This window comes from Mirounga leonina, unplaced genomic scaffold (genome assembly GCF_011800145.1).
Source record: "Mirounga leonina isolate KUSES-001 unplaced genomic scaffold, KU_Mleo_1.0 Mir_82, whole genome shotgun sequence".
NCBI lineage: Eukaryota > Metazoa > Chordata > Mammalia > Carnivora > Phocidae > Mirounga > Mirounga leonina.
Genome location: NW_023270825.1, coordinates 45,450,137 through 45,475,908, shown reverse-complemented (window position 1 = coordinate 45,475,908; position 25,772 = coordinate 45,450,137). Strand labels below are relative to the sequence as shown.

At 37.6% G+C, this 25,772-nt stretch overlaps 1 protein-coding gene across 5 annotated transcripts; it reads left to right on the top strand.

Moving 5' to 3' along the window:
• The first annotated feature begins 4,287 nt into the window (after positions 1-4,287).
• Positions 4,288-24,917, top strand: PSMC6 (proteasome 26S subunit, ATPase 6). 5 transcript variants are annotated; one of them, XM_034993339.1, is made up of 14 exons: positions 4,295-4,425; positions 5,429-5,508; positions 5,596-5,635; positions 5,890-5,942; positions 7,609-7,676; positions 8,330-8,444; positions 11,129-11,216; positions 12,784-12,845; positions 12,933-13,056; positions 13,407-13,468; positions 15,290-15,410; positions 15,553-15,633; positions 19,558-19,629; positions 24,406-24,908. In XM_034993339.1, the coding sequence occupies exons 1-14, from the start codon at positions 4,299-4,301 to the stop codon at positions 24,522-24,524; spliced, it is 1,212 nt and encodes a 403-aa protein (XP_034849230.1). In that variant the 5' UTR covers positions 4,295-4,298; the 3' UTR covers positions 24,525-24,908. The 5 variants fall into 5 exon arrangements, 4 of the variants coding, with proteins under 4 accessions (XP_034849229.1, XP_034849230.1, XP_034849231.1 ...); XR_004677083.1 differs by lacking the exon at positions 24,406-24,908 and adding an exon at positions 18,155-18,268 and having other exon boundaries at positions 4,288-4,425; positions 5,429-5,635; XM_034993338.1 differs by having other exon boundaries at positions 4,291-4,425; positions 5,429-5,635; positions 24,406-24,917.
• Positions 24,918-25,772: the final 855 nt, after the last annotated feature.

Genomic DNA, 25,772 nt, shown 5'->3' with positions numbered 1-25,772 from the left:
CCTGCTCAGCAGGAGGCCTGCTTCTCCCTCTCCCACTCTCCCTGCTTGTATTCTCTCTCTCTCTCTCTCTCTCTCTGCCAATAAATAAATAAAATCTTAAAAAAAAAAAAAAAAGGAACAACTAGAGAACAAGAAAGAGATCTTGGAAGCTAAATATATGATAGCCAAAATAAAAAGTTTTCACCAAAATATTAGAGGAAACATTAAGGAAATCTCCTAGATAGTGATATAAAAAAAAAAAAAGAGGTAGAAATAGATGAGAAGAGATGGAAAAAATAGAGGGTTAATTCAAGGAGAGCAGAGTCTGACTAATAAGTGTACCAGTAAGAAAGAACATGAAAACAGAGAGGAAATCGTCTTAGAGGTTATTCAGGAAAATAGCCAAAATTGAAGGATGGCTATCTGGATTGATAGGTACACTGAGGGCCCGGTCTATTGGGTGGAAAATGCCCCTAACAGAGGTAAAATTTTCAGAAAGAAAAACAAAACACCTGGTTCCCTACAAAGAATTAAGAATCAGAAGCACTGGAAGCTCCAGGACAATGGAGCAAGGCCCTCAAACTTCTGAGGATTCTTTAGCCAGCCAAGCTATTAATCAAGTCTGAGAATAGAATTCTTATTTTTTTTTAAAGATTTTTTACTTATTTATTTGAAACAGGGAGAGAGATAGTGAGAGAGAGAGAGCACAAGCAGGGGGAGCAGCAGAGGGAGAGGGAGAAGCAGGCTCTCCACTGATCAAGGAACCCGATGTGGGACTCGATCCCAGGACGCTGGGATCATGACCTGAGCTGAATGCAGCCGCTTAACTGACTGAGCCACCCAGGCACCCCTGAGAATAGAATTATTAAAGTATTGTTATATATGAAGAATAATGTACATCTTTAAATCCTTTCTCAGACAATTTATGGGAGGATATGATCCAACCAAAGGAGTAAACCAGAAATGAGGAAACATGGGTATTCAGAAAGAAAAGATAGCACCCAAGAGAGGAGTTAAAGTTCCGAGAAGACAGCCGTGTAACAGACCTAGGGCCTAGATTAGACAGCGGGGAGGCCTCCAGGGGAGTGTAACTAGGTGAACTGAAGGGAAACCTGATGTGACTGACTTTAGGAAAAACACTCTTCAGGGGAAGTTAACAATTATATTGTAAAGTGGGGAGAAGTCATTAAAAAAAAAAAGAACATTTAAAAAATGGGGCAGCTTTAATTCTAGGAAGTTCAAACAATTGTACAATAAAATGTACCTATTATATATTGCTTTGATTTCCATAGCTCCACAATAAGACAAATACTGGATGGTGATTTAACCAAACTTGTATATATTGTATACCTGGAGGATGGTGGTAGGGAAAGTGGGGATCTGGAGTGATATAAGGGTGCTACATCTTTATCTTCTTTATTAGCAAGTCAAAGATAAATCCTAAAATTGGTTCATCAAGAAATAGCAGCATAAGCATGTTATTTAGAAAGAAAATGTAGAAGGAACATGTTAAAGAGTTGAGGAATAAGACCCAGGAGTAGAATAAGGTGGGGCAGTGGACTCCTCTTTTTCTATCTAGGTGTTGTGGTACTTAAAAAAAAAGTCTTTATATATTACTTTATTAAAGAAAAGTATTTCCCAGAAGCATAAGAATTCTAACTTCTATTCCTACCTCAACATCTTACTGCTTAGCCATGCATACATTCAACTACATGCATTCCGGTAGGCATTTGGGGTAGATATTTGGGATGACAAATTTCCAAAATCTCGAGAGTTGCGGCTGATGTGGGAGCAAAAATAGTTGCTACTTGCCTATCTGGTAGTTTCCCAATTTCTCTCTAGAAAAATACCAGTTCTTGTCCTATTAGTTATCTATCCCTGTGTAACAGATTACCACAAAATTTAATGGCGTAAAACACTGAACACTGATCACTTCACAGTTTTTGTGGACCAGCAATTCAGGAGCAGTTGAACTGGGTGTGTGACTCAGTCTCTCACTGTGTTGCAATCAAGACTACGGCCTCAGTCAGCTGAAGGCTGCCGTAGGGCTGGAGGCTCTCCTTCCAAGATGGCTCACCTGCACCACTGCTGGCAGGAAGCCTCCGTTTCTGATGGAGAGGAATACAGTCTTATGGGTGCATATGAAAAGGAAACAGGGGACGCCTGGGTGTGGGTGGCTCAGTCAATTAAGCATCTGACTCTTGGTTTTCAGCTCAGGTCATGATCTCATGGGTCATAGGATCCAGCCCAGAGTTGGGCTTCTGCACTCAGCGGGGAGTCTGCTTGAAAGTTCTCTCCCTCTGCCCATTTCCCCACTTGTCTGTGCCTGCTCTCTCTCAAATAAATAAATCTTAAAAAGAAAGACAGACAGACAGAAAGAAAGAAAGAAAGAAAAGAAAGAAAAAGAAAGAAAAAGAAAAAGAAAGAAAGAAAAGAAAGAAAGAAAGAAAGAAAGAAAGAAAGAAAGAAAAAAAAAAAAGAAAGAAAAAGGGGCTGTTCTGGAGCAGCCATGTAGAAAATAGTCCATCTGAAGTTGGACTTTTGCCAGATGGGTGACAGAAAAAGAACAAGGGTCAAGGGAGTTTAAAATTTTGGTGTGTTATGTTGAAATAACACACCAGTATGTGCTCATAAATATTTATTGAATTGAACCAAACCGAGCTGTCTTTTTTCTCTGTCTCATCCTCTCTTCTTTACTTCATAATGTCAGAGGTGATACATTTTGCTATTGTTGGACTAGTTTGACCAGAATACTTGCAGCTGAGAAGGAGAAGGGACTATCCCTGCTCAATCCATCTTCCTTGTTTATTAGCTACTGCAATTTTCAATTATATTTAGAAAAACAGAATTTTTTTTAGAAAAACAGTAGTCATGTAATTCCCATGAGATTTTTTTCCTAAAAATTTGAAGACCTGTTTTATGTGACTTTTGGTAATTTAATTCACATAAATTTGCACTTTATATGTATATGTAGAAATACCTTTTAAACTCAAATATCCAGGGCCACTGTGTAAGATAAGATCAAATGGAGTCTATTTGGGGACTTTTTTTTTTCTTAAAGATTTTATTTATTTATTTGACAGAGAGAGACACAGTGAGAGAGGGAACACAAGCAGGGGGAATGGGAGAGGGAGAAGCCGGCTTCCTGCCAAGCAGGAAGCCCGAGGCGGGACTCGATCCAGGACCCTGGGATCCTGACCTGAGCTGAAGGCAGATGCTTAACGACTGAGCCACCCAGACGCCCCTATTTAGGGACTTTGACTTAGTCTATTGGAACAACAATAAATTATCCCCAGGAACAATGCTTGTAAGAGGTACAGCAATGGGGATCTGTTCTGCAAAAATCGAGGTTATTTCTACCCTTAAATAATTTAAAATCACTATTGAGTACTTACTATGTGCCAGACATTGTGTTAATAGCTATAGGCACATATCTTATTTAATACTATGATATCCCTATGAGATAGGTACAATTATAATGCTCATTTTATAGAGATTTTGAGAGATTAAATAATTTGTCCAAAGCAAGTTCTGTCAGACTCTAACAAGTTCCTGACTCTAACTACCTCATCGCCTTTATCTTGTGCCCTGTATCTCTATAACCCACCCTCTTCCGGTCTCATTGGCCTCCTTTCTGTTCCTAGAAATGAGCCAACCTCTTTTTTACCTCAAGATCTTTGCACTTGCTGTTTCCTCTGTCTGGAAGGTTCTTCTCCACTTGGTTGCTTGGCTGGCTCCTATGTCAGATGCCTTCTAAATAAGTTCTCCTTACCTTGCTCTATAACATCACCATGTTTTATTTCCATTATAGTATTAATTACACCCTGAAATTATTTTTTAATCTCCCCACCAGATCGTATCCTTAGTACCTCATTCACTGAATGAGTAAGTGAATAAAATCGCCTCCTCCCGTTCCTGAAGGTCCTTGATAATAGTGTTATCCCAATAGGCTATCTGTGTTACCCGATAGTCCACTAGAACTATTTAGAGAGACTGCACATGGCCAACTTCACTGCCATCTCAGTTTATCACAAAGTCTTCCGTGGTTTCCAGGACAGCCAGTGGTTTAACAATATCGAGACCTGAGGGGACGACCAGGACAACAGCTCTCTGCTCTACCTAGCACGACCTGCAGGGGACGGTGTGTGTGGAGGCCTTCTTCGGTGAGCGACGGCGCTGTAGGCGAAACGAGACGCCGCAGAGGGAGGAGTGGAGTACAGAGGCGGAGCCAACCGGAAGGGGCGGGGTCATCCACAATTCCGCGCCCCCCCTGGGAGGCTTTCCTCCCTCGCCCCGCCCCTTCCCCCGCCCGGGCGGCCATGGCCATTCCCGGCATCCCCTATGAGCGACGGCTTCTCATCATGGCGGACCCTAGAGATAAGGCGCTTCAGGACTACCGCAAGAAACTGCTGGAGCACAAGGAGATCGACGGCCGTCTCAAGGAGTGTGAGTGAACCTTTCTTTCCACACAGTCCTATCCCTGGACGTGCTTCTGTCTCTAACAAAGCAGAGGCCCTTGGCCGAGCCCGGCAACCGAGCCCCGGGATAAGAAGGCCTCGGTCCAGGGACAAGGCGCTTTGTCATCGGCCCTGAGCTTGGGAAGCACAGCCTCTTCGTGCGTAGAAACGGCCCAGTCTGCTCCAGGTGACAGAGAGAACATCCCCAGTTCTGAGATGGAAGTGGAAGAGGACTAGAGGAGGAGTGAGGAAGAAGTGGGCCAGGGATGTTTGCCAGGTTGGGGTGCAAGGAGGGCGGCGTAAGTGAGTCCCGGGACCCAGAGAGGAGAGACGTGAGTCAAGGAAACTCAAGCAAGAGATGAGACTCGAGGTACTGGCTTGTTATTGGGGTGGAAAGCCAGAGCGGAGCTTGAGAGAGGAGTCCATCGGTGGGTCATAATAACCCTCCTCGTCTTTCCTCGTCTTTTGAGTACTCCCATCAGGCACACAAGTTTCTCTTACCTCCTGAACTAAAAGGGTGCTTACATTTTTTCGTAGTGCACCTTCATTGAAAAGCCTGAGTGGTTTGATTAAATGGAGAAAGAACGTAACCATATAATTCTGTAGATCACTGCACCTGTTGACCTTATTTAGGGTCGAAGGCCATAGAGTAATAATCCATGCGGGTAGCTGAAGAGGTGAGGAAGGGTCTCTTATCATTCGGATTTGTAGTCTCAAAGAGTGTCAATATCTGTTAAGAATGTAGCAATGTTATGAATGTGCTTGAACAAGTATTGCCAATCAAGAGAATTAAAATGTGCTTTTTCTGTAACATTTCATTTTTAAACATGTCCCCTACAAACAGCATTATTTCTTTTGTGGTTTCATACAATGGATATAAAATATATGTAAAGTGAAATAGACTGAAATAGACTTAAGTAAAGTGATACTTAGTGACTTAAACTCATTTAGATTATTGTTTAATTAAAAATGTTCAAATTATATTATTTCAGTAAGGGAACAATTAAAAGAACTTACCAAGCAGTATGAAAAGTCTGAAAATGATCTGAAGGCCCTACAGAGTGTTGGACAGGTAGGTAATGGAGTTTGGGGTATAAGGAGTGATGGCAATTTGTTTTTTAGTTATTGGCAAAAAGTAATGCCTTTTTTCCCCCCCCAGATTGTGGGTGAAGTACTTAAGCAACTAACTGAAGAAAAATGTAAGTGGATTGGACTGTTAATTAGTAAAGAAAAGAAGAGTAGACTCCCCTTCCTCCCACCATGAACTTTTGAAATGCTTATTAGTTTAATGATAATAATAAAGGTAGATGATATTTTTGCATAGACTGAGTTTTCTTTCAATTATTATCTTTTTGGAGGACAGAAATAAAACTCAACCTGCCATCAATGTGGATATATGTATTTATTTTCCACTTTCTATTTTTCAGTTTGTCCTTTCATTTTCTTCCTTTAGTCATTGTTAAAGCTACAAATGGACCAAGATATGTTGTGGGTTGTCGTCGACAGGTAACACTTTACATCTGTACAGTGCTTTGGTAAAAGTGCTTTCATATATGTTATTTAATTCTTGAGGTAAGCAGGTCAGGCATTATGCCCATAACTCCTACTAGAGGTGATTTGTTCAGATATAACTAACAAAACTTGGACTCAAAGCATGGACATTGACTTGGTATTCTCTATTTTCTACTCTGACCACATTGCCTCGGTAAGCTCTACGTATTTAGAAATCTAAGAATTTTATTTTTATTTATTTTTTATTTTTAAAGATTTTATTTATTTATTTGACAAAGAGACACAGCGAGAGAGGGAACACAAGCAAGGGCATAGGGAGAGGGAGAAGCAGGCTTCCCGCCGAGCAGGGAGCCCGACGTGGGGCTCAATCCCAGGACCCTGGGATCATGACCTGAGCCAAAGGCAGACGCTTAACGACTAAGCCACCCAGGCACCCCGAAATCTAAGAATTTTAGAATTGGAAAATATCTCAGACCTTTTTTTTTTTTTTAAGATTTTATTTATTTATTTGACAGAGCGAGAGATAGAGAGAGCAGGAACACAAGCAGGGGGAATGGGAGAGGGAGAAGCAGGCTTCCCCCTGAGCAGGGAGCCTGATGTGGGGCTCGATCCCAGGACACTGGGATCATGACCCAAGCCGAAGGCAGACGCTCAATGACTGAGCCACCCAGGCGCCCCCTATCTCAGACCATTTTATTTTAATGTCTTTTTTGAAGAGACTTAGACCCTGTCAATTACTTATGTTTTATATTTAAACATTCAGAAATGTTACTCAAAGACTTTTCTGTAGCCTAAGTTGATTTTGTATGAGTTCGTTTAGATTAGAATAGGCAAATTGAAATAACTGCAAATTTCATTTTGCTGTCATAAAAAATGCCAACAAATAATAACCCAGGTGCCCCCAAAGCTATAGTTTTTAAAATAAATCTAAAGGGCATAGTACCAAAGTAACACTGTACATCTTTTTTTTTTTAAGATTTTATTTATTTATTCATAAGAGACAGAGAGAGAGAGGGAGAGGCAGAGGGAGAAGCAGGCTCCCAAGGAGCAGAGAGCCCGATGAGGGACTCGATCCCAGGACTCTGGGATCATGACCTGAGCCGAAGGCAGATGCTTAACACTGTACATCTGAAACTTAAACTTACACAATGTTATGTGCCAAATTTATTTAATAAAAAATAAATAAAAATAGACTTTAAAAGAAAAAAAAAATAAAGGGCATACCTTTAAAGTGCTTCCCTTTCCTTCCCCCAAAATGTTCACTTAGAGATTTCTGTATAAATACTTTGGTACCAATTGCCAAAGTCATTATACTATAGTGCCTGAATCAAAATAATGAGCAAAACTGTATGAAATAGCCTTTGAAAGTAAAATACTAATACCCATTTCTTTCTTTAAAAATAAGGCCTTTTCCACCACAAACTTTATATATCAGTGATTTCACATTTCACCCTGAGATTGCATAAAGGGCATTCTTTTAAGGAAAATAACTTTGAATTATGACCTTTATAAGCCCTTCTGTCGGCATGGTGTTTATAATCTGATATTAGTGTTCTCTCTGAAGGGTGAAAGTAATTATCTGACTTCTAAATATTGTGCTCGTTAGAGTATTATTTCCCCTTTTAACTGTTACATAACACTTTTTGTTTTATAAAATTAGCTTGATAAAAGTAAGCTGAAGCCAGGAACAAGAGTTGCTTTGGATATGACTACACTAACTATCATGAGGTAGGTTTCTTATTCTATTTATTTTACTTTTATTTTAACAGAGGGAAGATTTTAGCCAAGATATATGCTTCTTTGGGGGGTGGAGGGACGGGGTAACTGGGCGATGAGTATTAAGGAGGGCATGTGTGGTGATGAGCACTGGGTGTTCTACTCAACTAATGAATCGTTGAACACTTCATCAAAAACTAATGATGTACTCTATGTTGGCTAATTGAACATAATTAAAAAAAACCCCAAATACATGCTTTTTTTTTTTTTTTAAAGACTTTATTTATTTATTTGAGAGAGAGAGGTGTGTGCATGAGTGGGGTGGGGGGGTGTTGGGGGTGGGAAGGGCCCAGGGAGAGGGAGAAGCAGACTCCCTGCTGAGCAGGGAGCCTGAAGTGGGGCTCTATTGCAGGACCCTAAGATCATGACCTGAGCCAAAGGCAGATGCTTAACTGACTGAGCCACCCAGGTGCCCCCAAAATATATGCTTCTTGAGATCAATGAGTATCTTGCCGTTTTTCCCCTTTTACTAATTTCTATTTAATGTAAATGCATTTTTAGGAGATCATCTACAAGTGCTTGCATAAGCAAGTCATTTATACTCTGTCTATAGGCTGAGAGAAAATACATCTTGTAAAAGAAAAATACATATCTTATCATTATAGATATTTGCCACGAGAGGTGGATCCATTGGTCTACAACATGTCTCATGAGGACCCTGGGAATGTTTCTTATTCTGAGATTGGGGGACTATCAGAACAGATTCGGGAATTAAGAGAGGTTGGTAGTGTATGCTTTGTTCTCTGAACTTACTAATAGATAGTACTGGTTTTAAGACACCCAAAGGGAGAAAGAATGAAAGATTACTTTGTCCAAATAGTGGTTACTCAATATTATACATTTAAAATCTTGCTGAGAGAAAAATAGCACTGAATTTCTAGCTATGAAAATTATAGGTATTGTTAATTTGGAGATAATTTGGTGTTAGAAAACCCTGCTCTTTTTGTGACAAAAAAAGAAAAAAAAAAGCTAATAATTGATATAAATCTAATGCCCATGCCATTTGTGGTTTGGTTATCATAGGTTACTGGGGTCAGAGTACATTTGGATCGTGTGTAATACAGTTTTTCCCAGAACCTTATTAATGTTAGCTTCCCATCCTTTTTTTTTTTTAAAGATTTCATTTATTTATTTGAGAGAGAGAATGAGAGACAGAGCACATGAGAGGGGGGAGGGTCGGAGGGAGAAGCAGACTCCCTGCCGAGCAGGGAGCCCGATGTGGGACTCGATCCCGGGACTCCAGGATCATGACCTGAGCCGAAGGCAGTCGCTCAACCGACTGAGCCACCCAGGCGCCCTAGCTTCCCATCCTTAAAGTAAGTTACCTGTACCTTAAATTTTTTTTTTTAAGATTTAAAATTTTTTTTTTTTTAAGTAATCTCCACATCTAATGTGGGGCTCAGATTCACAACCCCAAGACTAAGAGTCGCATGCTTCACCAGCTGAGCCAGCCAAGTGCCCCTGAACCTTAAATATTTTGTTTTGATAAAGCTGTTTGCTGCCATTTAAGAAAAATATTGGCTTTAGGTAGCTTAAACCTTTTAAACTCTTGGGTGAAGAATCAAATCAGGATTTCCTTGCTTCATAGCACAGATGGCTTCTTAACAATTCTCCTTTTTTCATTTTTTATTTTTAAAGACTTTATTTATTTGACAAGAGAGGCACAGCGAGAGAGGGAACACAAGCAGGGGGAGTGGGAGAGGGAGAAGCAGGCTTCCCACCAACCAGGGAGCCTGATGCAGGGCTGTTCTGGGACCATGACCTGGACCGAAGGCAGATGCTTAACGACCAAGCCACCCAGGCACCCTGTCCTTTTTTTTTTTTTTTTTAAAGATTTTTAAAATTTATTCATTTGAGAGAGAGCATAAGCAGAGGGGAGAGGGAGAAGCAGACTCCCCACTGAGCAGGAAGCCTGACGCGGGCCTCGATCCTAGGACCTGGAGACCATGACCTGAGCTGGAGGCAGACACATAACCATCTGAGCCACCCAGGCGCCCCAACAATTCTCTTTAAAGCAAATTACATTGTCCTATTGGTTTCATCTTAATTGAGGATGGAAATGTTTAGGAATAAATGAGGATAGTTAGTATGGCTTATATCATCTGATTTAAGTGCTAAGCCAGTAGTTTGCAGACATTAGCATATTAAGTTTTCTGGAACTCTTATTAAAGATACGGATTCCTAGGCTCTCTGCATGATTTTGATGCAGTAGATTGGGGGTGGGACACAGGAGTTAGCATTTAAACAAGCATTCCAGGTGATTATGAAACCAAATTGTTTTGACCATACTTGAGGAAGGACTAGCATCATTACAAATAAAAGTCTATTCTCACTTTGTAGTTAATGAAAGGGCAGCAGAGGAAGAATGAGTGCTTCATGGAACTGTGAGATCTTGTCTTTTACAGTGATTTGCTGCATCAGCCATAGAAGCAGAAAGTCTTTGTGTGTGTCTCTCTCTCATACACACACACACACCCCCCACAAAACATGCACATGCAATACTCTCTTCCATCTGCAGACGCTAAGAATATTGATTTCTTACACTTTTTGTTTATTTTAATCATACCTGGTGGACATGACTCTTCAATAGAAGCTTATTTCTCAAGTTACTGGTACTATAAGGAGTTTAATTTGGGCAGTCACACCCTCAATTTTTCTATTATCCAGCTTTTTTCTTTCTTTTTTTTTTTATTCTCCAGCTTTCTTTGCTTGAATCAATCTTAGTAGGAGATTGAGAGCAGAATATATGGTTCTTTTTTTTTTAAAGTTTATTTTTTTTCATAATCAACACCCGTTGTAGGGCTTGAACTCACGATCCCAAGATTTAAGAGTCACATGCTGTCCCAACTGAGCCAGCCAGGTGCCCTGAAATATGATTCTTTTAAGGCTGCTATGACAAAATGACAGTATGAAAATTTTATATGCCTTTTCTCCTAATGGCAGTCCTAACTTACTAAATTTCCCCATTTTATAATTATTTTGTGTTGTAGTCCCAAATGCAAAATAATACAGATCTTTTTTGTTTTTTCTTTTTTGCTTACCTGACTTTTTTGTAGTGTGATTTTTCATTGAGGCTTAATTTACATTCAGTAAAATGCACAGATTTTAAGTGTACAATTCAAATATGTTTTGACAAATTAGGTGCTTGTGTAACCATCACTTTAGTCAAGTGTATAGTTTGTTAAAAGAGCTACAGACTTTTTAATTTTTACATAATTAAAAAAATATCTCTTAAATCTACCTGAAGAATAACCTCTAGTAAATGGCTTTACATAGCATGGAATTTTAGATCTATTATGAATTATAATGTATATATCTAACTATGCTGATATTTCACTTAAAGTATTTTAAAGTTCATCAAAATCTTTACTGACTTTTTAAGAAACAGTCAACTTCTTTTCTAGGTGATAGAATTACCTCTTACAAACCCAGAATTATTCCAGCGTGTAGGAATAATACCTCCAAAAGGCTGTTTGTTATATGGACCACCAGGTTAGTGTTGAATTATGTCTGACCTACTAATAAATGAATGAATTAAGGAATAAAAAAAGTAAGGTGAAAATTTAATGTGGGCTATTTTAGCCTACACTCTGTTTAGAGTAAGGAAGAAATAGGAGATGTCTGTCTACTATTCTCTCAGGTATGCTTAGTCCTTTTGTGCCTCATAGGATGTGCATCTTAACATGCCATATGATTCTGGTGCATTGGTCCTGTGTGGTTCACAGACCTCTGGCTGTTCCTGAAACACTTCGAGGGAGTCTGCCAAGTCAAACCTTACTTCGATAATACTTAAGACGTTAGTTGCCATTTTCACTCTGTTGACTTCTGTGCTGATGGTGGAAAAGCAGTGTGGGTAAAACTGCTCATTCCATAGCATGAGTCAGTTAAGTCAATGACATGAAATGGTACAAGTAGTCACTGTGTTATTGACTGCTCATACTTGCAGTATTTAAAAAAATGTGTTTCACTTTTAGTTGTTCTTGGTGAAGCCGTAAAAGTTATTTTTATTAAATCCTGATCTTTGAATAATGTTTTATATTCTATGTGATCAAATGGGAAATACATGTAAAGTATTTCTGTTGCATCCTGAATAGGATAGTTATCTCTAGGAAAAGCACTTGTGCCTTGAGTTGTCAGCTGAATTAGCTGCTTTTCATAGAATAGCATTTTTACTTGAAAACATAATTTACAGACATTCTGTCATTGTCAGACTGGTTTTTGATTATTCAGACTGGTTATTGCTTATCTGGCAAACCTTTTTTTCAAAAATGAATGAAGTTAGCCTGTTATGTTAAAACAACTGACACCATCTGTAGCCAGTGATAAATTTGAGCTTTCAAATGAAAGGACTAGCATCATTATAAAACTTATAATGTTTTCAAAACTTATATCTGACAACTTTTTAAGCGAGTGTGCATGTGTAGGGATTGGGAGGAGGGGAAAGGGAAAAAGAATCTTAAGCAGGCTTCACACTCAACAGGGAACCCAACGCTGGGCTCCAGCTCACAACCCTAAGATCATGACCTGAGCTGAAATCAAGAGTTGGACCTTAACCAACTGAGCCAGGCGCCCCCATCTGAGAACTTTCTGATGTTAATACTTAAAAGATGAGATGAGATTGGTGATATTAACAAATGTGGCTTTTAAATATTATATAATGAAAAATGCCAACATTTGGAAGATTTTCATAACTCACTGAACCAGTAGTTTCCAAATAACCAATAGTTGTTGTTACAGTATCATGCATAGGTAAAAGATCCATTCATTATGCAGGATAGACCAATGATTATAATGTAACAGACTTCGGTAGTGTCTGTAAATAGGGGTTGATATATTTTTGAAGATATGTATTCAGCATGTTTAGAATTATAAGGGATATTTTGAATAAAATTTAAAATTTTAATATTGCAAGTTGAAGTGCTTTAGAATTTTAAATGGAAATTCTCTTTAGGATTTAGCTTTCATTTTGCAAAATTTACTGTCCAGAGGATAACATATAAAAGGCTTTTGAGAATTTGTTTTGCTTTCCATCTAATTAGGACTTCTTTTGTCATTTTAGGCACAGGAAAAACACTCTTGGCACGAGCTGTTGCTAGCCAGCTGGACTGCAATTTCTTAAAGGTAAAGGGAAGATTCTTTTTGTAGCTGTTGAAATTAAATTTTATTTGAATTGTCTTATGTTTACCTTCATGTTTTTCCTTTAATCAGGTTGTATCTAGTTCTATTGTAGACAAGTACATTGGTGAAAGTGCTCGTTTGATCAGAGAAATGTTTAATTATGCCAGGGATCATCAACCATGCATTATTTTTATGGATGAAATAGATGCTATTGGTAAGAATAACACCTTTTAAAGTTTATTTTGAACTTTTTTTGAAAGTGTTAGGAAATTTCTTAAAAATCTAAAGGAACCGCACTCCTTCACTTCTGATTGCAATTTGTGTGAAGTAGCAAAATGAATGTCACTTTAAAAAAAATTCTTAAGAAAGTTTAACCAGTTTTAATTTGACATTGTCAAAAGAGAAACATCATACCAAAATCAATTCTAACTTTGTCAGTATAATTCTTACTATTTAATTTTTATCTTGATTTTTTAACTCCAGACACTATTATTCTGTCTTCTTAAATGATGGTTGTAGAAGAAAAGAGTAACTCATATGAGAGTTTCCATATCATTATTTTAGGTGGTCGTCGGTTTTCTGAGGGTACTTCAGCTGATAGAGAGATACAGAGAACTTTGATGGAGGTAATATTTGGTAAAGGGGGTTTAAAAAGAAGGCAGTGTGTATTAAATGAAAACATTGGATATTTGAAGGTCAAAATATGTAAAATGGTTTAAATGAAGAACACACTTAAGGGGTGCTGGGTGGCTCAGTTGGTTGAGTGTCCATCTCTTGATTTCAGCTCAGGTCATGATCTCAGGGTTATGGGATCAAGCCCCAAGTCAGGCTCCATGCTCAGCAGGGAGTCTGCTTGAGATTCTTTCCCTCTGCCCCTCCCCCTGCTCGCAGGCTTTCTCAAATAAATGAATAAATCTTAAAAAAAAAAAACCACACTTAAGTATAAAATTTGAAAATATTGCCAGGAATAAACACATTTCTTTACCACAGTCTCTAGTAAGAAAATGTCTATTTATTGGAAAGTAATAGGGGTATTTACAAAATTCTATATGATGTATAGCTATACTACTCCGTGTATTTTGAGCATACCAGCCATTCAGATATTTAAATTGTATATTCTTCTGATATTCACATACCAGAACGTGGTCTTGCACTAGTTTCATTAAGACATTTTATAAGTAATGGACGTATTGAAACTGGGGACAATAAATGAGTTACAATTATGAATGACTAAATCACTAAAATCACTAACATTTTCCTCTTGCTGAGAATAAGAAGAAACTATAAAATAGTTTTGATAATTGAAGAAGATGGATGATGGAATATTAGAATGTACATAAGGCCTTTCCCCACTCCAAATTCTGTGAAAGTGATGGCAAGATCCCAAACATTTTTCAGCTTCTACAAAGGAGCTAGGTAGCATAAGTAATAGTGTCAAATTCTCTCTCAGTAGGGGTATTTGAAAAGGACTCTTTATGAATTATAATGATCTGCTCAAAATATATACAGTATTTTCAAATTAGTTCTATACTCCTGGAAACCTTCAATTGAAGTATTTTGAAACAACACAGATGCTAGTCTTTTTTTTCTTTTTTTTAAGATTTCATTTATTTGTCAGAGAGAGGGAGAGAGAGAGCACAAGCAGGGGGAGCAGCAGGAAGACGGAGGAGCAAGCTACCCACTGAGCAAGGAGCCCAATGCGGGACTCGATCCCAGGAGCCTGGGATCGTGACCTGAGCCGAAGGCAGATGCTTAAACGGCTGAGCCACCCAGGCATCCTGCACTGATGCTAATCTTACTCACGTAACTGATAATGTTGTCAGCTATCAGATATTTTTGGAAAAGAAATAGACGTATTGTTAAGCTAGCTATATTTTAGAGTTTGTTGAATGCAGTTAGGTTTTTCAATATTTATTCAAGAAAACTTTAGTAATTGAAGGAAATATGCTTAGTGTCTCAGTATTTCTACGTATAGTAGAATTATTTGAAAAGATATTTATTATCAGATTAGTAGAAATGTCATTGTATCTGGTAATCTGAATGTAAATTTTATGTTTGGCATACCGTAATACTGTATACGTTAGATTTTATTAATAATGTTTTTAAAAGTAACTATGAAAAAAATTTGAACGTTGGAAATCAGATCCAAATAGTTTAATTTTATAACACTTGGCTAGATGGAAACCTTCAGATTTATTAAAACTTTTTGATAGCTATAAGAAGGTACATTGTTCATTAATCTATCTCAGAACTTCAAGGCTGAAAAATCTATCCCTTTATATAAGAGAAAGAAGAGATAGTCCATCAAATGGTCATTCTGGAGGTGGCATACTATCTGTAGACAATGTATTTCATAGTATTAGACATATAGAAGATGTGTACTGTATATTTTTTAAAGGTTGGGATATTCTGTAAAAATCTGTCAATGATTTTTATAAATTTATTAGTTACTGAATCAAATGGATGGATTTGATACTCTACATAGAGTTAAAATGATCATGGCTACAAACAGACCAGATACACTGGATCCTGCTTTGCTTCGTCCAGGAAGATTAGATAGAAAAATACGTGAGTTAAAGTTCTTTACCTGCTGTATGTTCTCTTTGTCTATGTCCACTTCTCTTTCCATATCCCTTCCTCACCCCCTACTTTGTTTAAAAAAACAAAAAACCTAACTGCAAAAGAATTTCTTATAATTTTTTATTTTCAGATATTGATTTACCAAACGAACAAGCAAGATTAGATATATTGAAAATCCATGCAGGTCCGATTACAAAGCATGGTGAAATAGGTAAGGAAATAACCTATTTTATGTATATTTACATTGGGTAAGTGAAGCAAAATGCTACTAGATATCACTGATAGTCCACCAAATCTGGTTTTAAATTCAGCAAACAGGGGTGCCTGGGTGGCTCAGTCGTTAAGCGTCTGCCTTCGGCTCAGGTCATGATCCCAGGGTCCTGGGATCAAACCCCACATCGGGCTCCCTGCTCAGCGGGAAGCATGCTTCTCCGTCTCCCTCTGCCCCTGCTTGTGTTCCTGCTCTCTCTGTGTTTCTCTCTGTCAAATAAATAAATAAATAAAAGCTATAAAAAAATAAATAAATTCAGCAAACATGGAGATCTTAAATTCAGCTAATATTTATTGAGCATCTTTTGTATGTTAGGAATTGTTCTAAGTGCTAGGGATATAACAATGAACAAAACAGACAAACTCCTGCCTTATAGAACTCATATTCTTGTCAGAAAAGACAGACAAGGTCAGTAAAATGTTTAGTATATTAGATGATGATATGTGCTATGGAGAAAAATAAAGCAAGAAAAGGGAAATAGGTAATGCCAGGAGCCAGAATGAATAGATACATTTTTAAATGGAGGTGAGGTGGGGGAAGCAGAGGGAAGCCTTAACCAAGTAGGTGATTTTTAAGCAATGACCTGAAAAGGTGAAGGAACTAGGTATAGGTATTTGGGGGGAAATGATACAGAGGGAACAGCAAGAGAAAGACCTTGAAGCAGGTGTATGGCTGGAACATTGCAGGAGTAGCAAAGATGCCAAGGTGTCTTTGGCAGAGTAAATGGGACAGTGGTAGCAAGAGAAGTCATAGAAGTGATGGGAATCAGATTGTGTACAGCCTTATTGAGGTCATTGTGTAGGAACTTTGGCTTTTATTTTATTTTTTATTTTTGTCATTGGAAGATTGTGAGCAGAGGAATGATATGATCTTACCTTATGTTATTTTTAACTTTGTAGTGTAGAAAATTAGAAATACATACAAGTAGAGATAAGAGAATAACAAACTTCTAACCCTAGGTTACTCATCCCCTACCTAGCTTTAATAATAACTCTTGGCCAATCTTGTTTCATCTGTAGTCTCTTCCACCTCTTACCTTCCTTCTGGATTTTTAAAAAGCAAATCCCAGGCATTGTATCATTTCATCTGTAAATATTTTGAAATTGACTTATGTTAAATAAGATCATCTGGTTGCATGTAGAGGGGCAAGGATAGAAACAAGAGGATCAGTTAGGAGGATATTTCAATAATCCAGGCAAAAGATGGTGGTGTGGTCCAAGGTGGTACCAGAGTCTTAAAATAATGAGATTCTGGACATATTTTGAGATTAGAGGTGACAGGGCTTGCTAATGAATCAGATGTGGAGTGTGAGCTAAAGAGAAGAACCAGGGAAGACTTAGATTTTTGACTCACAACTAGAAAGATGGAGTTGTCATCAATTAAAATGGGGGAAGACTGGAAAGATTAGGTTTTAAAGGGGGAATAAGGACTTTGATTCTGAATATATTAAAAACGAGATGCCAATTAGATACCAAATAAAGATGTTGATTGGTAATTCTATATGCATCAATAGTTTATTGGGGTGGTCTATGCTGGTGATATAATTGTGATAATAACAGCATAAAATTATTTTTAAAGTCTTGGGATTAGATGAGATTTCTGAGGAAGTAAATGTGGAGAAGAGGTTCAACAACTGAGCTGAGATAATTCCAATATTGAGAAGTTGAGATGAAAAACCATCAAAGGAGACTGAGAAGGTATAGTCACAGGGGAATTAAACCAGGAGCTGGTGATGTCCTGGAAGATAAATGAAGAAATTGTTACAAGGAGGGAGTAATTTTCTGTTAAATGCTGACAGTGGGTCAGAAAAAAAGACTTCTGAGAATGGACCTTTGGATTTACTATGTGGAGATGATTGGTGACGTTATCAAAGCAATTTCTTTGGAGCAGTGAGTGTAAGAGCCTACCTCAGATGGGTTTCAAGGAGACTGTAGGGAGAGGCTTTGAGTTCAGATTTTTTTTTTTTTCCTCAAAGATTTTATTTATTTATTCATGAGAGACAGAGAGAGAGAGAGGCAGAGGGAGAAGCAGGCTCCCAAGGAGCAGGGAGCCCGATGCGGGACTCGATCCCAGGACGCTGGGATCATGACCTGAGCCGAAGGCAGACGCTTAACCATCTGAGCCACCCAGGCGCCCAGTTCAGATATTCCTTTCAAGGAGTTCTGCAGCAAAGGGAGAAGAGAAGAAATGTAGCTGTAGTGGAAATGGAGATGAAGATTTGGAGGAGCTTTAAGATGGAAGAATTTACAACACGTTTTAATGCTAATGCGAGTGATCTAGGAGAGAGAGAGAGATTGGTGATGCACTTTCCTTGAAGAGAGGTTGGCCCTGTCTATGAGCATAGACTTTTCATTTATGAGAATAGGAGGAAAGGCAGAATAAATAGATGCTGATGATGATAGTATCTCAAATATGGCAAAAACTTGTAGAATTTTTCTTCTGAATGTGTTTATTTTCTCAGTGAAATAGGAAGCAGATTCAGAGTGAAGATGGGGAATTGTTAGACATTTGAGGACAGGAGAGAAATTATAAAATCGTTATCTTCAGAAGTGAGAGAGTGCACTCTAGGATAGAGGTCAGTGGGCCAAATTCTATCTGCCTTCTCTTCCTGTAAATAAAGTTTTATTGTAACAACCACTCCAGTTTGTTTATATATTGTCTGTGACTGGTTTCCCACTACAATATCAGAAATGAATAGTTTTGACAGAGACCACATGGCCTGCAAAGCCTAAAATATTTACTCTCCAGCCCATTACAGAAAATTTGCTGACTCCTTGACTGGGGGGTTATTATACTGTTCTAGTATAATTGCCAGGCAGTTTTACAAACCCTTAGAAATTAGTGGTCCAAAAATGATTACAAATAGTTGATTATTGCCTCTCACTAATTTTCTCATTGCTTATGTGAAAATAGTTTTGAGCTGGGAAGACTGAGCTAAACTAGGGATGCCAATTTTTTGGCATAGGTTTTTTTCAATACTGAGCTCTTGCTAGGTGCCAAATACTGTGCTAACCTTGGGAATCCCTGCTCTCAGGATGCTTACATGAACTTGAACCTGAATGAAAATTAATGAGTATCTGTCTAATTTCAAATAGAGATTGACATACTGTAGATGGCCTGACAAAGGGTATCTTATCAGAATTACACTGTAGTAGTCCATGCTATCTCTTATTATTTCTCTCCTTATTCTGTATCAAGTCCTTAACTCCTATTCCAAACCAATAACTCTTTATTTCAAGTCTGTCATGTGGATAAAAAGGTTGCATAACCATTACTGTTATCATAGATCTGATACCTCACCACTTGGAGCTTGCACAGGAACCAGAAAAGCTAGCCATTTAAAATAGTTGTTTAAAAATATAGGATTAAAAATATGAAAATTATTTCTGATGACCATTTTTGGTATATTTTATATTAATGTCACTAAACTTCATTGTGGTTAACAGTTGGTTCTGAATGTTCTAGGTTTATTCAAATTAAAGATTTGGTTACAGTTTTTATAAGAGTCATGGCTTCACAGATAACTCAAGTTCATGTGTATATAACTTTCACTGCATAGAAACAGGTTAAGGTACTTTCAGATCTTGATGCTATTTCTTGGTTTTAAAGTTTCAGAAGTATAGTATTTCTGTTTAGTGCTGGTTTACTTAACAAAAGTATAATTTTTGGTGGTTAATATTGTGAAGGCCTTGCTAAATATTGTGGAGGAATGTTAACAGAGACGATGCCTAGTTGATCAAATTCAAAGCAAGCTCTGCAGTTAAGTTTTCCATATCAGCATAAATCAAGAAAAGGTCTAATTATTTTATTTTATTTTTTTATCTTTTTATTTATTTCTAATTTCCAATATTTTTTCCTAAACAGATTATGAAGCAATTGTGAAGCTTTCAGATGGCTTTAATGGAGCAGACCTGAGAAATGTTTGTACTGAAGCAGGTATGAATTTAAAGTGCAGTTTTTACTATTGATTTTGATTTGTTTAATTTGCTAAAACTGTGTTTGGGTTTATTCAAAAGCAGAGCCCGGGCTTTGCAAGGATATGGGTGCTTGGTTTTTTGAGAATTGATTCCAAGAAGCAGGAGAGAACAGGCAAGTGAGTTGGAAAGAAGCAAAGCTATAATAAGGGTGCACCATTGAGGTAGATGCTGTAGACGGGGGGGGATTTGATTTGATGAGACCTCAGAGAAACAGAGAATGCCTTCCAGGATTACTTGGCTGAAATACAGAGACTGGAGCATTTCTTTACCAGCTCTCATCCTCCATGAGAATTTGCCCTGGGGGATGTTAACTCCTTTATACTTATGGATGCCTTAGGGCAGAATGTGGAAAGACCTGCATGTGATAGCATGCTGGCCCCCTGAAGTCTGAGACTGTACAGAACTGTCTGCCACACCTCTGGCTGAAATCAGACTGGGCCGGCACCAGAAGTAATCTGCTGCAAAACGGTAACATGTTTTCTGATACTAGTCTGTTAACAGTAAGCTTTGCAGGATTGATTTGTGAATTTTGTGATCATGCAACTTGTATAAAATTAATTTTTTTTTAAAGATTTTATTTATCTGAGACAGAGAGAATGAAAGAGACAGAGAGCACATGAGAGGGGGGAAGGTCAGAGGGAGAAGCAGGCTCCCTGCCGAGCAGGGAGCCCGATGTGGGACTCGATCCAGGGACTCCAGGATCATGACCTGAGCCGAAGGCAGTCGCCCAACCAACTGAGCCACCCAGGCGCCCTAATTTTTTTTTTAAAGATTTTATTTATTAGAGAGAGAGAGAACAGGGGAAGGGCAGAAGGAGAAGGGAGGCTGAGCAGGGAGCCTGTCCTCTGGGGATTGATCACAGGACCCTGGGATCATGACCTGAGCTGAGGCAGATGCTTAACCTACTGAGCCACCCAGGCACCCCAAATGTAATTGTTTTTTAATACAATTTTCTCTGTGGATTGTATGATCCTATTTTTATTTTATTTCTGGTACCAAGTGGCTTTAAAACCATAGGTAAGAGTCATTTAGTCGTCTTCCACACAGAATCTTAAAATTAAAAAAATTAGTGGTACCTGGGTGGCTCAGTTGGTTAAGCGTCCGACTCTTGATCTCAGCTCAGGTCCTGATCTCAGAGTTGTGAGTTTATTATAATAATAATAAAAAAATTTAAAAAAAATTTTTTACAGTAGTTTTTATAGTTACTTTTCATAGGTTGTGGGTGAATACTTTTTAAGTATACAATATGTGATTTCCTCTTGTTTTTATATCACCTATAGCCTTATTTTAACATTTCTTATAAATTAAATAGTGTTTAAAGATGTTGCTCAGACATGGCTTCTCTGTAATAGTATCTTCATTGGGTATATTGTGACTCAGTATCTAGATCAAAAATCTGCAGGTCTAGAAACTCTCTCAGTACAGATCAGAGTAAATCATGCTCACAAAAGACTTACTAATACACAAAAAATGTTATGTGGTAAACTTGCATGTGGCTTGAACTATTTGGAATAACTTACAACATTCTCTTCCCAAAATCTATACTGGACCAAATTACTAGAGTACTGCTTTGGTAAAACTGGAATCCAAACAAAAGCAATGTCATAATCCTAAAGGTTGATACCATCAAATTATGATATTTGCTTTTTTTTCCCATTTTATTTATTTATTTATTTTTATTGTTTTTTAAAGATTTTATTCATTTGAGAGAGACAGAGAGAGCACAAGTAAGGGGAGAGGCAGAGGGAGAGGGAGAAGCAGACTCCCCGCTGAGCTGGGAGCCAGACATGGGGCTCGATCCCCAGGACCTGGACATCATGACCTGAGCCAAAGGCAGATGCTTAACCATCTGAGCCACCTATTATTGAGAAATAATTTACATATATCACCACATAAGTCTTTGTTGTACAGCATGATGGTTTGATTTTTATTTATTGTGTAATGATTACCACAGTAGTTCAGCTAACATTTATCTTCTCATAGAGATACAATTAGAAAAAAGGAAAAATGAGGTGCCTGGGTGGCTCAGTCATTAAGCGTCTGCCTTCAGCCCAGGTCATGATCCCAGGCTCCTGGGATCGAGCCCCGCATGGAGCTCCCTGCTCGGCAGGAAGCCTGCTTCTCCCTCTCCCACTCCCCCTGCTTGTGTTCCTTCTCTTGCTGTGTCTCTCTCTGTCAAATGAATAAAATCTTTAAAAAAAAATAAAGGAAAAATAGTTTCTCCTTGTAATAAGAACCCTTAGGATTTACTCTCTTTCCTATATATCATATAGCAATATTAGCAATAGTCATCATGTTGTACATTACATCCCTGATACTTATTCCATAACTAGAAGTTTGTACCTCACATTTTTTTTTAAAAAAGTTATTTTTAGCTGGGGTGCCTGGCTGACTCAGTAGGTAGAGCATGAACTCTTGATCTCTGCGTCATGAGTTCAAGTCCCATGTTGGGTATAGAGCTTACTTAAAAAATATATATATAATATATATATGTATATATATATATTATATTTTAGCTGTTTCCAGTAAAGAGCTATAACTTCTTTGTGGATTACAATTTTAGTTTTTTAAATGGCCTGGGATATTCATATTTGGAGACACAGAAATTCTTTGGTTTTCTTTTTATTAGACTTCATTAGACTTCAAGCCTTTTATGCTAACATATCTTTCTGTAATTGAAAATAAACTTGATTCAGTTATATTTGTCTTTTCCATTGAAATCCTGAGATTATCATCCTTTTTGGATTAGAATGTATCTCACATTTGGTCATTCACTAAACAATGATTTGGAAATAGTCATTCACAAAGTTTGGAAAAATCACTTACCTACTTTAGTTGTAATTTTAAAACAGGTTTTAAAACTTCACTATTAAAAGACTAGAAATTCCTGGGGCACCTGGGTGGCTCAGTCGTTAAGCATCTGCCTTTGGCTCAGGTCATGATCCCGGGGTCCTGGGATGGAGCCCGGCATTGGGCTCCCTGCTCCGCGGGAAGCCTGCTTCTCCCTCTTCCACGCCCCTGCTTGTGTTCCCCCTCTCTCTGTGTCTCTGTCAAATAAATAAATAAAATCTTAAAGAAAAAAAAGATTTAAAAGACTAGAAATTTCCATTCACCTGATTTCTGAGTACAACATAGACTATTTCCAAGACTATATAGAAATCTTGAAAGGAAAGATAGAAAGTAACCCTTAAAATTTCCTCTTCCACTGATTGTATGTAAGTGAAAGTCAATATAAGCAGATCTTCAATGAAAATATTAGTAGGATTCATTTAATTAGCAGATAGTGATAACTTACTAGCGTTAGCTTATGAAATTAGGATTGTCTCAAAATCTTGGACCCATATCTATTATAATACCTAATGTTTCAAAAAACACACACAAAAAACTTTTACCCCTTTATCAAGTAGTATTTGACAAGTAACTTATCAATAACTTGAGTTTTCCAAGTTTGTGATACTTGAATATCAAAGTATATAAAAATATCGATTTGTACATAAATAAGGTAAATTTTAATATGTGAATAATGGCATTGGTTTTTGATATAAAGCCAAGTGTTGACTTTTTTTAATTCCTATTCTCTAAACTTTTGATTATTAACAAGGAAAGACTATCAAAATTACTGGAGGTGTTTTGTGTTTTTCCAAATCATACATGTGTTCCCTCCTTCCAGGCAATCGTTGCCTATAGAGTTAAGAAGCTACTGCTTAAAATGTGTTTTGTTGATAGTTGAGTTGTGTTTATTTTGCTTTTTCAGAATGTCATTGGATACAGGGACTGTGTGAGCTAGATTTTAAATATCCAGATAGTTGTCTCATTGTTGTCTAGCTATTGGTTTGGAAAATAATGCTCACTATAGTTAAGTAATTGAACAAGGATGGTTGTTTTGTTTTTTTTGTTTTTAAGATTTTATTTATTTATTCATGAGAGACAGAGAGAGAGAGAGAGGCAGAGGGAGAAGCAGGCTCCCAAGGAGCAGGGAGCCCGATGCTGGACTCGATCCCAGGACCCTGGGACCATGACCTGAGCCGAAGGCAGACGCTTAACCATCTGAGCCACCCAGGCGCCCAAGGATGGTTGTTTTTTAACAGATTAGAGCTACTGGCTCAGAAGTAGTAAATCTAGGCTCCTTCACATTTTTTCTGTAGGTTAGTTTTTGTAAAAAACATTTTTTTGAGATATAATTGACAAATAGCATTATGTTAATTTCAGGTGTACAGCATAATTATTTGATATTTGTTTTTATTGTGAAATAACCCCTACAATAAATCTAGTTAACATCCATCACCACATGTAGTTAACAAGGTATTTTTTCTTGTGATGAGAACCTTTAAGATTGACTCCGAGCAATTTTCAAATATACAATACAGTATTTTTTTTTTTAAAGATTTTATTTACTTATTTGTCAGAGAGAGAGAGGAGCAGCAGGCAGAGGGAGAAGCAGGCTCCCTGCTGAGCAGGGAGCCCAATGTGGGATTTAATCCCCAGGACCCTAGAATCATGACCTGAGCCAAAGGCAGATGCTTAACTGACTGAACCACCCAGGCATCCCTACAATACAGTATTATTAAGTCGTGTCACCATGCTGTATATTGCATCCTCAGGACTTATTTTATAATTGGAAGTTTGTGCCTTTTGACTATCTTCACCCATTTTGCCCACCCCCCCTTAGTTTTCTTCTAATTAACAAATTATTCACATATTATATACAGCAGTCATGTTGTTTTATTCTCCACAGGTATGTTTGCAATTCGTGCTGATCATGATTTTGTAGTACAGGAAGACTTCATGAAAGCAGTCAGAAAAGTGGCTGATTCTAAGAAGCTAGAGTCTAAGTTGGACTACAAACCTGTGTAATTTTCTGGAAGGTTTTTGATGGCTGCATGACAGATACCGGGCTCAATGTAAAAATAAAGTTAAGGAAAATAATGTATGTATTGGCAGTGATCTCATTAAATACATATGAATAAAAATAAGTATGAATAACATTGTAAAAATTAGTAATTCAGTAATTCTACTTTTAAGATTGGTACAGAAGAAATTTGTATGTTTGTTAATGTTGCATTTATTGCAGCAGAAGTTATAAGACTATGTTAAAGCTTTTCGTATTTGCTGTGTGAGCATTTTGTAAAACATTAAAAGTAGTTTGAAATAGTACAAGAGAGCATTTCTTATGACTTATTTTATATCATTTGTTTTCCTCATCCTAAAAAGTTGAATAAAATCTGTTTGATTCAGTTCTCCAACACATATTTTTGTCTTTTTTAAAAGTACATTTATTATAGTCCTTTAAATTCTTTAGTAAATAAACTATTTAATAACCAAAATGAGTTGTATTTAGATGATGGGCTTTTGAATTTTAAAACTGTACCCACACTCAGTGCTCCTAAGAGTTGTTATACAAAGCATAGACGTGAATGTCTATATTGATAATGGAAGGTCTTTGTTTACTCTTCACCTACTATGATTAGGCTGTGCGATAGTTAATTGAAAAAGTACATGCACATCCATAACCTTTTTTTAGATTATGATTAAAAGTAATATTTGCTAACAAATGTGACTTGGTTTTCTTGATTTATGTGAGATGATCGTTCCCTTTTTATTTTTTATTTATTTTTTTAAATTTTTATTTATTTATTTGACAGAGAGAGACACAGCGAAAGAGGGAACACAAGCAGGGGGAGAGGGAGAGGGAGAAGCAGACTCCCCGCTGAGCAGGGAGCCCGATGTGGGACTCGATCCCAGGACCCTGGGATCATGACCTGAGCCGAAGGCAGACGCTTAACGACTGAGCCACCCAGGCGCCCCGATCGTTCCCTTTTTAGAATGTTAAGGTCTGGACCCTCTTCCCAGAAAATGTCACACATACATACACACAATTTTGCATATACTAAAAGGAGATTTATTATTTTCCAAGCTCATCCATTGACTGTAGGTATCTATGGATACCAAGCTAAGAGTGTCTGATGTAGGGGATGTTGATGTCAGAAATGTTCAAAGCCAAAGTTCTGTTACCTACACACAATTCTTTTTATATCATGTGGAATTAAAGCCTTAACAAATTAAAATAGGAAATCATCATTGGGCATCAATTGAGATCTTATT

Bases quoted from the DNA above. Each gene is read 5' to 3' on its own strand.
- PSMC6 (XM_034993338.1), top strand. From the start codon at position 4,299: ATGGCCATTCCCGGCATCCCCTATGAGCGACGGCTTCTCATCATGGCG. The intron at 5,943-7,608 runs GTAACACTTTAC...TTATAAAATTAG, and splicing joins TTGTGGGTTGTCGTCGACAG to CTTGATAAAAGTAAGCTGAA. The intron at 8,445-11,128 runs GTTGGTAGTGTA...CTTCTTTTCTAG, and splicing joins AGATTCGGGAATTAAGAGAG to GTGATAGAATTACCTCTTAC.